This window comes from Mycteria americana, chromosome 4 (genome assembly GCF_035582795.1).
Source record: "Mycteria americana isolate JAX WOST 10 ecotype Jacksonville Zoo and Gardens chromosome 4, USCA_MyAme_1.0, whole genome shotgun sequence".
Taxonomy (NCBI): domain Eukaryota; kingdom Metazoa; phylum Chordata; class Aves; order Ciconiiformes; family Ciconiidae; genus Mycteria; species Mycteria americana.
The window spans coordinates 56,323,075-56,339,116 of NC_134368.1; the positions used below are offsets into that span (position 1 = coordinate 56,323,075).

The 16,042-nt window shown below is 38.3% G+C and overlaps 1 protein-coding gene across 2 annotated transcripts in view; it reads right to left on the reverse strand.

Annotated features, from left to right (window-relative positions):
• TSPAN5 (tetraspanin 5) overlaps positions 1–16,042 on the reverse strand; it is an 89,769-nt gene that overhangs the window by 33,629 nt on the left and 40,098 nt on the right. Inside the window, exon 1 of one of the 2 annotated variants that reach the window (XM_075500610.1) lies at positions 2,728–2,829. The exons of the other annotated variant lie outside the window; for it this stretch is intronic. Within the exon in view, the coding sequence (XP_075356725.1) occupies positions 2,728–2,814 (87 nt within the window). The 5' untranslated portion in view covers positions 2,815–2,829. Of the gene's footprint in view, positions 1–2,727; positions 2,830–16,042 lie in introns of those variants that run through there. 2 annotated transcript variants of the gene reach the window in all.

The following is a 16,042-nucleotide window of genomic DNA, read 5'->3' on the forward strand; positions in this document are numbered from 1 at the left end:
AAAAGAAATAAAGCCAAAGCACTAATTAGACAGATATCAAAATTATTTTCCAATACCCATGCACAATTACTATCAGCAATCCAGATGCACAAAGCCAAATTACAAGACCCATGTTCTGTAAATACTGAACAAAATTCTTTATCGTTTTGCACCTTGTAGTCCTTGCAATAGAGGGAAATGTCTCTAAACACAGAGTTTTTAGCTACTGTCAACCCTCAACATTTCCTGTGTACTATGCTGTAACTGTCCAGAACTAAAAAATTCAAGATATGTATTAAAAATGGTTCTGTGGACCTCTTAGCGCAGCTTCCAGAGGCACCAGAAGGTCTGTGGACCAGAGCTTCGAAAAATTCTGTTCCAGACAATAAGGTCATTCAGCCCTGCATTTTGTCTTGCAATGCATTGCTTCCTACTAACCCTAGAAGCTACTGTATATGCCTCTGATGTAGACTACACAAGGTTATTCACAAAATTAAGCCAAATTTTTACTCATGTCAAAATTAACCAATGCTTTATTAGCTATTTTATACTACAAGATATCTAATTTCCAAGAAAAGTAAAATTTGCAGGAGTTGGCATCAATTTGTCATTTCTGCAATAAGACAACAAAAGTGACATGGAACAAACTGGAGGTCACAATGCTATTTACCTGAAGGTTTTATTCCTAGGCAAAAGTTCCACAGTTTGGCAGTGGAAAAAAAAGCAGCTATAAAACAGTTGCTTGTCTAAATGAAACAGACTGCTGACCCTTTCTCTAGTTTCTAGACAGCATCAAAAGCACCGCTATAGAGATGTATACAATGCTATCGCTGCAATTTAATTTGAGGGTGTTAAACTTCTTTTGAGAATAAATGCATTGAAGAAACAGAACTATATTGCAAGATTTCCAGTTCACTGCGTCAGAGCCTATTCTTCTCATATAATTTCAGCTTGACCAACAGTATTAGCAATATCACCTAGATCATATAAAATGCTAATTTGCTAAGCACAAACTTTTATTCCCAATTTTATTGCACTTTGAACTATGTTATTTCCGTAAACTATAGCTCCTGACGAGTCCATTACCTTTGCCTACTGTTACACTTCTCCGGTTTGCACAAACACTAATAGCTGATCCCTCTTGTCGACACATATCAGGAGAACAAGGATTAGAAAATTTTGAGGGATGTGGAAATGTAGCTGTAGTACATACAGATGGCTCCCTAAGAGAAAAGCTATAAAAAGCAAATGACGCTGCCTCACTAAAGATCCTTCTGCTGCATAGCTGTCCTCTTGCAGTCAGTCAGTCTTTGCCTACCACTCTTCCAGGATGAAGGTGGTGTTCTGGTATTGCGAAGATGACTTGCAAGAGAGTGCACGTGCCAACCAGATAATCTCATTTTTTCCCTTATCTGTAAGAGCAGCCACTCTACTTTTAAGATCCCACCTTATTTACTTGTAGATAGTCATTACCAAGGAGGACAGTACCTCAAGACCATTTCTAAGAGAGCCGTGGAAACACTGGAATGATATTAAAAATAAAGTCTTCATGTCACACCTCAGTTTCCAAACAGGGTCCCACAAACCAAACAACAAAAACCAACAAACCAAACAAACAAAAAAAACCCCACCATGCAACAACATCACAAAAAAACCTAATAACCATGCACAGAGAACTGGATTTGGTTTAACTTTCTGCATTCAGTCATCTTTTTAACTTGGCCCAGTAACTGCAACTCCTCCTTATGTAGGAGAAGTATTTTCTTACTTTCTGCTCAGCCCCAGAAGGGTTTCAAGGCACAAGGTATACAAGCAGCACAGAGCAGCCATTTAATCATAAAAATATCAATACTGCGTTTCCATGCCCAGCTATACATTGTTATAAAAGAGAAGAAAAGAAAGCACTTAGTTTTTACTATTGAGTGCCAGCAGTAAAACCAATTTAAACAACTTCAGCTGTTTCCCATGGAACCGTTGCCCTACACAGAATCTTAGAAGGGACCTCTGCAATCCACAGACTCTCAACTCCAGCCTTCCAGGCAAAACCCACTACATTTTGGCTTGATCAACTGGAAGCTAACACGACTATGGAGAACTCTGCCTTTAAGAGTCCCACAAGATCTGGTTGGAACAGTGTTGCTTTGGGCACATTACACAATAGCAATGCATTAGGGCACAAACTGAGTAAAGCAGACCTCTGTCAGACTGAGGGGCTCAGAAAGCCTCCTGACCACCCCCGATAGCAGACTTCTCATCACCAATCTTAAAGTCAAGGATAGAAGGAGATCAAGTAATGTGTGCTCTAACAAACCTGTGATGGAAACAAAGGCAAAAATCACAAAAAAGGAAATTTTCTTAACAATCCTTAAAAGGCTTCATCTTCTAAAGGAGTAACTCCACACTACACATAACAGTTTATTCTAATGATGCATTTACACAGCAAAGAAGGTGCATCTCAGCTGCTAACCAGAGACAATTAATTCCTGCTAAAAACACCAATGTAAAGAAGGTGCCCTGGTAGAGCAGGAGTAAAAACTTGAGCCTAAGTGTAAAGGAAAAAGTGTGCAGCATCAAAGTGCTAAACCAAGTTCAACACCTCCCTTGGATTATTTAATCCAAGCTAGCAGAGAAAATAAACATTTTGCAGCACAAAAGTGCAAGCATAACACTACATAGAAAAAAAACAATTTATCTGAAAAACATTACTGAAGTTTTTCCCTTATCTGAAAAACATTGCTTAAGTTTTACCCAAAGGCAATAGTGCCAGAGTTTCACTTTCCAGCCACTAACCATGACAGGCAACAGGAGAGGAGACAACTTGAACGGCAATGGCATGCTTTCCCAGAGAAGGATTTGGAAAGGCAACCGCTCTTAACATAGCTCCTCCAGCTTTCAACTCTGCTTTTGTTTAAGAGCAAGTACTTTTGGAAGCCACTTCTAAACTCTCAAGAAGTAAATGCAAACAAAGTAAACCCCAAAAAATTAATTGAGCAAGGAAAAGCAACATCAAACATCTTTTTCCTGTTTCTCAATAATTTCATCTACTGACCTCTTTTTGAAACAACTGAAGCTATTTGTATCTCGACTAACATGCCCAGGAAAATCCAAAATGCTCTGCTTGCCTCCTCTTCTACCTCAAAACACTTCTGCCTGGGAAACTTCCCCATTAACCTGTGTTGTTGTTCGTCCACTACAAGGACATAAGAAACTTTTTAGAGCATGAATTATTTTCCTTAATTGTATTTGCATACTTTTAGATATTTCTTCATTTGAGCTGAAACATCAGGAGACAGTAAAAGACCTTTAAATTTGGTCCTCCCCTGCTGTACAAATACGGCAATTAATCCTGCACTAGGCTACCCAGAGGAAGAGTGAGAGAAAACGTCTTCAGTAATACACAACTGTACAAACTGTCACCACGACTGTGGAGCTATCAGCAAGAATCCTTCACTAGTACCTCATGTCCTTTCCTTCACATAGTGAAGAAAGGTGACCACAAACAAACTGGAGCAGTAGGAGGGCTGAACATATGGGACATACAGATGGAATAGAATTTAACAATCCAAACACAGTATCATATACTTAAAGTCTAAGAAAAATATCTGCTATAAGCTGAAAATTTATTCACTGGAAACACAACAGAAGACAGCCTTGGAATTCTATGCATCAGTCTGTGAGCTAGCAAGTTGATAGAATATGCAGAAAAGCAAAATAAGATTTTGTGACATTTAATAAAACATTCTCAGAAAGAATGTAATTGCTTTCTATAAGCTTCCCTCAGTTCCATATCTCTACAAAGGTCTAAAATGGCCAGCACCACTAGCATGGCTGTAGCCCACTAAATGATTGCAGGCTCTTCTTTCAAATGCCACACCAATGCTGGCACTGGCAGTGTCCAACCGTATTGAGTTATAGCACACATTACAACTCCTGTATGAGACCCCACTGTGCCCCAGCAATACTCAGCAATGAAACTGGGTTCTCGGGATTTTTGTACATGGACCCATAACACTTAGTATGCAGGTGAGCCTCTTAGCATAAAATTGCAGGTTCATTAACTAGACTTCAGCCTCAACAATGCTAGGGAGACAAGGCATCCCAGTGAGTATACACTTAAATCCAAACACACAGAAGCATACAAGATGACACCCCTAACTTTTTAAGGTGTCAGGTTTTTTTTATTAGGGATCATGTCTTCAACAGCTCCTTGTGTGACTGTGAAACCTAGGTCTCCCTGGTAGATCATCTGTGATCATTGTGTCATACAAACAGCAGGTGCAGGGTGTTCTAGGATCAGGCCCATAATTGCTTTGCCCCAAACAAAGTCACTCTCACTGATACTCTTTCATTCGAACCTTCATTCGACCATCCGTGGTCAGCCCTTCCCACCTGCCCTGAAAGCACAACACCCTGCGTTTCCAGCTTCAGGTGGGGTTCCTCAGTGTGTGCCATTTAGATGCGTCTCCATAAAAATCACAAATTAGTTCCATGACGTTTGTTACAGTGTAGACCCCTGTTCACACAGAAAAATGAAAGGAGCCCAGTGTAACGTAACTGCGTTCCCAGCGCTGCCACACTATTCTGGCTGCACTCACATGACCTCTGCTTGGTGTTTGTCACTGCCAAATGGGCAGAGAACAAACAAGTGCAGGGTGGCGCGTCAGATCCTCTTTCTTGATGCACCGAATCAAGCAATTACACTGTACAGCAGTCACTCTCAGGGCATCAAAGAGAGAGAGAAAGGGGAACAGTGTGCATGAAGACCAAGAGAAGTCACTAATAGCTTTTCGTTTTTCCTTCAGTTAATACAGTAATTAGCACTACCAGCTCTTGCCTCAGGCAGAGCAGAAGGAAAAAACTATGTATGTGTGGAAGTGATATGCCCCAAATTAAGGAAAGGGGTCGCTTCCCTGCCCTGCCATTACAACCAATATATACGATGTTTATATAACAATGCAGGACAAATCATCTATCCCATAGCTTTCTACATTGTCAGTGTAGTCTATCACCGACTTGTTCGGTGCTCCTACTCTTGCCTCTCCTACACAACTCCTGACAAGACGTGGATCTCTGAGGATGTGCTACAGGAACTTACAAGCCCCATTTTGTAAAATGAGCCCCTGCACTCTCAACCAACATAATCACATATATGCACAAACAAAGAGCTTCTGATCAGCCACAAGGCCGTGTGGAGGCTGGAGCTGTGAAAGAAGCAGCAGAAGGAGAAAGCCCACACTCCACAATGTTTCCAGTGACTAAGAGAGATTGGTTTTGGCTGCTGGCTGAGCCAACTGTCTGTCCCCATAAGACGCTGCATCTATTATGAATCTAGAGGTATAAAATAGAACAGAAAAAAATGTTTTAAATTTTTTTTTAATGTTGGAAAAAATTAGGAAAAAATTAGGAATCATTAGTTCTCCAGGCAGAGGATGTACAACAATTGGGATACAAACATACCACACTGTGGCACAATTCTCTCCGATTTCCCTTTTGACTTTAATGGTAGTGGAAAACTACTGGAAGCTTTTGAAAATTCTCCCCATAATTATTGCTAATGTCCACAGTAGCTGACTTAAGAGAATCAATTTATTACCAGATATGTAGTTAAACCGAGAAGGGACGGGACCAAAAGAACATAATGGTAAACCGGTAAGCTTTCCTTAATTCAGATGCCATCCATTTGTATCACAAAATCAGCAGGCTAAAAATACTACCACTGTATTTGAAGCCACCTGCTGCATCTCCTCTTTAAAAATAGTTTTTATTTTAGAAAGCCAAATTTTAATGAGAATGCCTACCAGCCTTACTAGATCTTCTGCTTTGTCACTATAAAATGCAAGCAATCAGTTTTGCAACTGAAATGGTTTCACCTCTCCATCTGAGAATAGCTACCTGTATTTTTGTATTCTCTCATGGAGTGCATCAGTCCAGTTTACTTTTTTACATGGTTATCCCCCTTGCAGGATTAAGGCATCTTACAGATCACAATTTTCCTGGAGAAAAAAGGATGCATCATGTATACAGATTCCCTTCTTTTCATCAGTTCAATAATTCTTTCAGTTCTTGGCTCCCAGTAAATATGAAATAATTTGATCCAGTTTGAGTCATAAGAAAATACTCATATATACTTATTAAATACATCAATTTCTTTCTCAACAATTTCACTGATCAATGTAGCACATACTTAAACAGAGACCCTGGTGCTCTTCCTACTTCTGCCATATGAATCACCAATAACTGTGGGAGCAAAACCAAAGACCCTAAGCTCCCCAATAGCTTGTCCTATACACTGGAGCAAAGGGGTTTTTTTTGCCACTTCACTATATTGCTATGCAGCCTTTCCATAAATCAGGGCTGAAAACACTGGAAGTTTGCACCAGAGGACAGCTGCTCCATGGGTCAATCTCAACTGACAGAAGCAATACAATTAAGAGCTCAGCTTAAGCTCTGGCATATACTTTCTACTTAATTCACTCTTCCAAATCTCATCACCAAGGGCTGAGTAATCCAGCCATCCCATTATTCCAGATATATACAAGAAAGACAATAATACAGATAAAATCATCACACACACACATATATATATATATATATGTATATACTGACCACATGCATGCACTTAGAACTTTCTACAAAAGTTCTCCTCCCTGATACACAGTCTTCCAAGTTAGTGAGAGATATTAGTAAATGAAAAATCAGAACTTTGGTACATTTTTGTAGGAATAAGATTTTTCATATTGGTCAGAATATTTCTCTGGCTCTAAAAGACAAAATATAATCAGACGCTAATAAAAAAACCTACTTCCTGTACTTCAGACTCTCTCCTTCCCCCCTTCCCTTTTTTCCTTTCTTTTCTTTATAGTGTGTAGCTCTGAGTTCTTCCTAATATTTACACTGCAGTTAAACTCAAAAATTGGGATTTTTCTTCCTGTGTTCAGTGAACTTGAAAATTGCCCATCTGAAGAAGTCCCCTTGGAATTACACTAAACTACTGCTATTCTTAGCAACTACAACACACAGCATGGTAAGCTGCATGGTAAGCAGCCAGGTAAGTCCTCATTAGGAAGATACCTCATTTCATAACAAAAGTTAACATGCTGCCCTGTCACAACTTGCAAAATGAAATTAAAGATACCACTGAAAGAGATAGTATCTGTTTTTAAAAGTTGAAGAAGTGAGCTGTGCTGAGTGACTTCTACACTGAGCAAGACCCTGAGCTTGGCCCTGTTCCTCAAGAAATGATGTGCTTCCATTTTTCCACACCCACGGTAAGACTGCCAATGTGTAGGCATCTGTGCTGCTGCTCAAGACCAGCATGGTCTGCCACAAGTCCTGCATGACACCTACCAGTACCAAAGCAGTATCTTGGATGCCCTTCATTTTCTGAGATAGTGCATTTTAGTAGGCTGCATAAGCAATCAATGCCTTCCTGACTTTATATGCAGTACAGTCCATTTCATGATTTAGAAATAAGTTATTTTTAAAAAAAAATAAGTGCCACAGTTTTTGCTTTTGGATTTTTACCCTGAATTTGCACATTAGAAACTTCTTTCATTATTAAAAGAATAAAAATCCCGTAACATTGTCATGTTATCAAACCTGATACAGTTTAACCAGTGGTCCCTCATCTATCCCTTCCATGCCTTTAAGAAAGGGCGCTGAGGAACACCTTTACAACCAAACTGTATAAACTGTTACCATTCAAATTGTAGAAAGACAGCTATATAAGGCTACTGCTGTTCATTTTGCATAGAAAAAAAAAATTCCTTATGGAGGTAAAATTTTTTTACCCCAAGAGCCAACATCAACCGGGTTCTTCTACTGAAAAAGATGTGCCAAGAAAATGTTTATACAGAAGCAACCTCAGGTCCTCGTCACCTCTCCGTTTACACAAGAGCAAGAGTTTTGCCAGAAGCATGTGTGCGAGCTCAAAGTAACCAACGTTTTTACACAAGTCAAATTATCCCTAATCCACTTTTCAGTGACCACTCTTTGACCAAGCTGTGTGTCACTCAGCACAGATAAACTCATTTCCACTGACATTTCCTAGCAATTGCTCAATTCCATTCCACAAAAGGAAGGCTGCAACTTGGACAATAATTAATAAGGATCAAGAATTGTTTATTGAATTAGCAAGGGGAATTCTTCACTGAATTATTACTGAATGAATAGAGTATATCCTTACATCAAATTACAAAAAATAGGACCCACTTCAGTGAAATTGTATAGTATTTTTTTTAATCCCATAGATTTTCCACAAAGAGGGATTAGGAGCAATAGATTTGTGTCATTATAGAGAGAAAAAAAAAAGAGCTTATGGTAATCAGATCTTTTACTATATTTTAGAAATCATAGAAAAACATCTAACAGGTATAATATTTCTCCTGAAAAGTTACCTAAAGTGTAATGCCTAACACTTATATATATATATATATATAAAATTGTTTTATGCTATCACTGAAACGACCAACTCTGACAAGCCCTCTTACAAAGTTACAGCTAAGGTTCTGGTGTGAAAGACAAAACCACTATAAGCCAAGGAGTACAGTATCTAATCAATTTATGTTTGGCTGAATGAAGAAGAGAACTAAAAATAAGCCTATTTTGTGTTCCCATGTTCCATTTAACATTTAGAATGCTTAACACAATATTCAAAAGTATTATCTATCGCTATTAATTTGTAATCCTTTTCATTATGAAAATTTTACCCGTCCACCAAATTCAGTTAACTGGGGATTACACCAATAAATAGTAAATATATTTCCCTTCAAAATAAGAGTAGCACAGGCATCTCAGCACTTGCAACGAGTTTAAAGAACATGAGAAAAAAAATAAACTTCAAGCTATGATTAATTTCTTCTTCTGTAAATCCTAAGTAGAGAATTTATTTAACACAAAGGAGCACGGTCAGTTCTGTTGGGTTTATTTTCTTTTTATGGTCAGTTATAGACATCCAGGACCAAGGCCATAGCTTCTTCTGTTTGAGAGTTGTTGTTTCCAAACATTTGTTTTAATTTTCACTGTAGTATGAAACACAGAAGATGGCAACCGCATAAGGACAAGAGACTGCTGCTGAAATTCCAGGGGAGCTATAGCAACTGTGGCCATCTGTACTTGTATTCTGCACCCAAGCTGCTACACCTCACACGCAATCCAGGAGCTCCTTTCAGCTCTGGGTTGCGTATCACAACCTACCTCAGTCCCAGAGCACTGAGCTTGGGGGGGGGGGGGGGGGGAACTGCTGTTTTTAGAGAAAGGCTCTGAAGTTTCTCTAATTTAGCTGTTCTCGTGCCTTCAAATGGGAGAAGGCTGATGAGCAAAATGCATTTTGTTTTGATGTATAGATGAGGATTCTCTATTTTTATTTAAGACCATCTAACACATTACAAAGAGCTACTCAGTATTACATGTGCAAAGACGCATGCAGTTAAACTGCAACTTCTGTACAGTGCTTATACTGTACATAAAGTGTAAGAGTTCACTACCATTAAACAAGCAAATGCTTAAAACTACACTCATACTGTTTAAATCCTTATTATGTCAAAGGATCTTGAAACAACTTTGGAAGATGAAATCACCAAAAAGAGGATTACAACATATGGAAACTGTTGCAAGCTTAGCAAAATTGAATATTGGCAGCAGTGCAATGCTACAGTTCCTGATAAAAAGCCTTGGGCCTGAACTACAAGATATTGTTTTCTTCACCTTTCACTGACCTTACAATAAAAACAACTGCAAAAACATATATAAACCTTTTTTCTTTTTTAGCAGTAGTAACCCGAATCAGGAACTTTTATTAGTGTTTCCCAAGGTCATGAACTTTTATTGACATACTAGACTGTTTGCCATGTAGTTTCCATAATCTGTTGATTAAAGGTCTCTCAAGTCCCACAGACACGATAGACCATGACAGCTTAATAACCTGCTTATTATAATCTGGTGTAAAATACTTCTACAAATCAACTTTCAATCATTCCGAATTAGTCTTCAAATTTATGAAGAAGTTTAGAAACAAGACCAAAAGACCTGAAGCTATACATTAGATGATGAACCAAAAGAATAGAAATGACAGCATCACCACCATGAAGTCGATGGGAAGCACGACCTTCAGCACACAGGTCCCAAGTTGAATATCAAGAGTGCCTGGGAAGTAGCAGCCCACAGTGAGTGCTGGCTGACCCGGCAATGAGACAGCAGCTACAACACCCGAGTTCTTGCCATCGTTTTGTCACTGACCTGCAACAAGACCCTGCACAGGTCACGCCCCTTCTGTGCCTCAGTTTTTCCTATCGTCTTTTGTCTTGTCTAAATAGACTGAATTCTTCAGGACAAGGCCTGTCTCAAAGCTGATGGTTGAGTACAATACCATCCCTATTGTATAGGCAAAAAAAGAGTAGTTTCTCAGGCTCAGCAAGGGTAAAAGTGTTCATGAAACACTGGTTTCTTATTGTTCAATTAAACAAGACTGGATTTGGGGTTTTACGACAGATTATTGGTGGTTCACTTCCACTTTAACATACTGAACATACAAGAAAGAAAACAGCATGTGAAAAAGCATTTAGCAAAGGTTTCATTTTAACAATACTGCTAATACTCACTTGGTTTTAGCCATACACTATTACAATGGGTTAAAAATCCACTGTTTGATAGATTTTAAGAAGTCTAAAAGACAATACGGAAGGAGGGAAAAGGGAGATAGATGCAGCTGTAATGGAGTGGCACTGTTGTCACATGATAAAAAGATTTAGGAAAAACCCAGAGGAGATGCAAGAGAAATGAAGAGGCCCATCTTTTCTAGTGGCCTGTCTTAAATGCTGCTAGAAAATAAACCTAACAGCAGCCTTATCAACCATTCACTCCTGACAAACTTCCATCAGCATCAGGACATTAAAAGCTGTTTTGATACCTTTTAGTCACAGCAGACAGCTATACTTTAAAAGATGCAATTACCTTGCCTGACAAAGCCAGACATGTTTCTTTTTTCTCAATAAAAGCCTGAGAGTCAAAGGACAGGGAAAAGAAAAATAAAGCAAAACATAAAAAGCAGGATAGAGGGGGTTTATGTGACTTGCGCTGTCTAGTTCCTTTTCTCCTTGCCTGTGCTAATTAAAGTACATTTGGGATCAAAATGATTAAGTCTAATAATGCCACAGAGGATCCTAAGAGAGCAAGGGCACTAAGCTTGTTTGCTACAAGCTGCATGTCCCTGCCCTTGCCTGAGTAACCTGAAGTGCTGACTAGACCGAGAACTGCCCCTTGTATTTTTGCCACCCTTAGGCATCACAAATAAAAAACAGGGAACTCCAAGCTGGTAGGAGCTAAGATCACAGATGGAACCAAGACAAGTCAGTGAAAAGACACCAGCAACAATGCGAAAACAAAAGAAAAGAAAACCCCTAAAATTGTGCAGAAGCTCCTGTTAACATTTCTCTTTGTGGCAGTACTAGCTACCCATTATCTTGTCTGTTCCACATTTCCTCATCCGTTTTGCACGTCCACCCAGTTCTCAGAAGAGGAGAAACTGGACTATGAAATCAGGTTTGGAACAAAATCCCTGCCCTGGGACAGCAGTTTTCTTCCATTTCATTTCCACTGCAGATTGCATTCATTGCATCAGATTATTTTAAAAACAAACAAAAAACCCAACAAACAAGAACAGAAACTTGTCCCAATATGCCTTTAGGCAGCAACCAGCTTTAATCTGCTCCTCCAGAGAAACAAACAAACAAAAAAATTAATGACCATCCATGCCCTGCAACATGACATCCTATGAATTTACTGTTCAGTGACAAAATGTTCATTCTTTAATGTTCTCTGACAATATTAGCAATGAAGACTGAAAAACAGATCTACCTAGAGTTTTCCACACGAATTACCATCTTTAAGCAGCTACTACTAATTTCATATCATTTTAACAGAATATTTGCTGTGCAGTCCCAATGGTTAAAGTGTTTAAAGGATAATTTCAAGTTAGAATGTTCTTGGTCTCTTTATGTTGAAGGCTGGGGTTTTGTTTGGGTAGGTTTTTTATTTATTAACAAAAAGTAAGTTACACTTCCAAAACATCGACTCTGCTCATTCACTTTTACTGCTTCCCATGGATTGTCAGTAATCACAAGACATACAAGTAAATTTTACATCAAAATTGGCAGGGTAGTTAAAGCGTATCAGATACATGAAATAACACTCAATAATTTTGAAAAGCTTGAAAGCTTCTCCTTAAATATTCTTACTTTTTTTTTTTCTTTACAGTCCTTTAAAGCATTTTTGGGAATCAGTAGGTAAAGGAAAAAAAGAAAGGGATTTTAAGCTCCTGCTGCTGGTTCTCAGCTTACAGACCACAATCAAAACACAGGCTCCTGATGACCAGCTCTATCATGTTTGCCATGTACCAAGGAAAACCTCTGCCAAGCCTTGCTCCACTTGAAAAAGCAAGAGTAACCATTTATTCAGATATTTATCAAATTTCCAAAATCAATAATGGCTCTGAAGCAAATAAAATAATGAACAGCAGCTTCTTTTCCTCTTTTCAGAGGAGGGCAAATATAACTAGGAAAAAAAAAAAAGATAAATAAATCTGACAGCTGTCTTTGTATTCTTTATAGACTAAGACCTGACAGACGTTAGGAAGACTATTCTTATTTCATGCCCCAATACTGCACTTTCATTGTGCACTTTAGGTGTTCCTACAACTGCTGCATTTTGATCAGAAAAGTTTCCCTGAGGACACAGAGGCTGCAGCTGTGCAATTGAAACTATTTTGATTAATATCAACATACAAAGTAAAAGTCCTATTCTTACAGCAATATCCACCCACAAGTTCTCTTGTACCTCTTCCGGGCCCCATTACCTCCAGCAAGACTAACTAGTCTTGAGCATTTTGCAGGAATTTGAATTAAGGCACTCTTATAATCAAGTTTGGGGAAAGTAGTTTTAGTGAATCTACTAGGACAACAGTGGGAATAAGGAGAAAAAGCTAATTAAGCAAGTAATTACCAATACCTCCCTGCCAAAATGGAAGGATGACAAGTTTCCAGATGCCTGTTCTATGTCTAGTATCATTCAGTATTTTTGTAAACAACCAGGATAAAGGAAAACAGCAGATTTATTAAGTTTTCCTATGGCAGTTAGAATGAGACTTCATAACAGAGTACAAAGATCTAGACAGAATGAAATCATCCATTCAGTGGAGACAAAGTACAAGGAGCTACTCAAAAGCTGACACAGTCAAGTGCAGAAGTGCGGTGCAGAGAATGACTGAGCACGTGACAATTCCTCACAGAAAAGGATCTAATACAGGATTATTCAAATGGCTGTTGCTTGTTAAGACTCTCATTGCAAGTAAATTCTGACCAGACTTCGGGGTCCCAGATAGATAGATATACACACACACACATATATAGCACTTACACATTTCTCAGGAGGATCCCCCACTTCCCATAGTATTCCTTACCCCAGGATAGCAACAGCAAAGCACTGCTGCAATTCCAGCCACAATATACCAGCCAATATTCCAGCCAAATATTCCACAATAATTCCAGCCACAAATAACTGTGTAGCTCTGTGGCAAATCCAGAGTCATGCACTACTTCCTTACTGAGAGGGCATAATTAAAAAAATTAAAGATTAAAAATAGCAATAAGAGTTTTAAAAACCTGTGGTAAACTGTAAGTTGAATGAGCCAACAATAAAAAGCTACTACACAAAAACCACAAGCTTCATACAGGAGCTTAAAAATGAAGCAATATAGCTTGCAAAATACAGAGAGTAACCCTTACACTATATTTAGTCCCTGTAAGGCTTAGCTGGGTGTTACATCTAGTTTTAGGCACTTAACTTCTACAAAGACATGGATTATTTAGAGTAGCTAAGAAAGCAAAGAAATGATTGCTGGCCTAAAAAGAATGAACAGGCTTAGGATCTTTCTTTACAAACACAAAGGACAGCAAACTGGTAATAGCCTTTAACCATTGCATAAAGGAGGAATAACCTGTAGTCTGTGTTCACAACACAAACAGCAATAGGCTGATATTTAATCAAGAAGGATTCAGACGAGATATCAAGTAAAGTTTTCTAAATAGGAGGACAATAAAACACTTCAGCTTCTCTGATTAGTCCCTGTCCTATTGCCTTCCTGAGGCCAAAAACAGAGTACTTCGGCCTTCCCGGTATGATCCATTACTAAGTTGCCTCCCTATTCAACAACAGACCCATGTTTTCACTGAACTTTCTTTTGCTACTGGTATATTTGTAGAGGCCCTCTTGTTAACCTTTATGTCCCTAGCTAGTTTGCACTGCAGCTAGGCTTTGGCCTTCTTGATGCTTTGATGCACCTTCTGTCTTGCCTGTCCTTGCTTCTATTTCTCCTGTCTTTTTACATTTGAGTTCATTAAAACTCCTTGCTTAGCTAAACATCCCTTCCCTTAAATTCTTAGCCCTCCTGCACAGGGGGATGATTTGTTCCCGACCTCTCAATAAGCTTTCTTTAGAGACCTCAATCAAATCAATCTATTAGCAGTTTTGTGTTATCAAGTATCAACAAAAGAATAAGAGAAGTTGATATGGCTTTAAAATCTTTTTTGCATCTTTCCAAGATTCAAGTGACAAGCTATAAGATGGGGTTAACAATTCTAGAAAGGCAAATACTGCAAAAAAACCTTTTAAAAATAAGTTACAGCCAAAGCTACTACAGACCAACTTACAAGCTGTCATTGTAATTATTTTGTCATCTCTCACCCCATCTCCCACACCTTCAATGAATACACACTTTGCTTCTGAGCTGAAAGCTTTTTTTTCTTGTGGCAAGAACAAGTTGAATGTATTGAAAGGTTTTGTGAGTGAGACAAAACAGTACAAACTGAAGAGACTAATGTAAGACCCCAAATTTAGCAGTATACACTAAGGATAATAAACCTTTACACCTCAACACTCTCAGTGTTATTGTTTAAGTTTGTATATTTTTTCCTCACTATAAAAGACTTAATAAATTTTTACCATGCTGCAAAAGATCACTTTTGAGAAATCTGACGATCCTGCTTTTGTCCCCAGCTTGGAAAGGGAGCTAGTCCTCTCCTCCAAACTAGCATCTTCCTGACGATGTAAGTGCCTCTGTTCTCCAACTGTGACAGACAATAGATCTGCTTAAGAATCATGGGCACTAAAGGCCTAAATTTGTTAAATAGATTTTCATGGGGTGTAAATCACATCCCAACTACCTGCCATTTATAAGCTTTTTCTCATGAACCTTGTACCTTCCACACAATACAATGGTCTAGAATAGAATAAATATTAGTGCAGTTTGCCTTGTAGTAGCAGAGATTTTTTTTTTTAAAAAGATCTGACTCCTACTGCTAAAAAGAGGCAAAGAAGCTGCACCAATTGGAGAAATCTGAGAGAATATGCTATTGCAAAATGCTAGCAACCGTCACACTCATCACCGTAATATCAACATCATAAACTAACTCTCTTCAGCTATTCCCTCGAAAAGGATCAACAGAATATAGTCTCAATTTTTAAGGACCACATAAGATGCAAATAAAATTGAACTGTAATATTTATGTAACATATCACTGCTTTATCCCCTAATTCCTTTCTTTTGCATGCAGTCCCCACTTCCATTAGGAAGGTTACATTACAAAAAGTCACATTTAAATTACCAGAAAAAATTGAAAAGATAACTCGCAAACACAACAGATGCCTATTACAGTTCCATTTATAACAATGATCAGGATTTTCCCTTCACTTGAATGAAAAAGACAATTTATAAAGAAAAAAACCCATTTCATACCCTGGCCCAAGGGCAAAGCAAAACAGGTTGAAAAAAATGCAAGAATAATAAGTGCTGAGGAATTTCTGTGATATTAAGCAACTAAAAAAATGTGTGCTCATATATGTGTATATGTACATATACATATGTATATTTATATACATACAGATGTATGCGTTATTTAGCATAGGTCAGGCTATTCCAACATTCATTAATGAGAATTTGCAAGTCTCTGAATAGTGGCAATAATAATAGCACCTTTCCAGACAGGACTTAATGCCCAAGAACCTTTTAAGA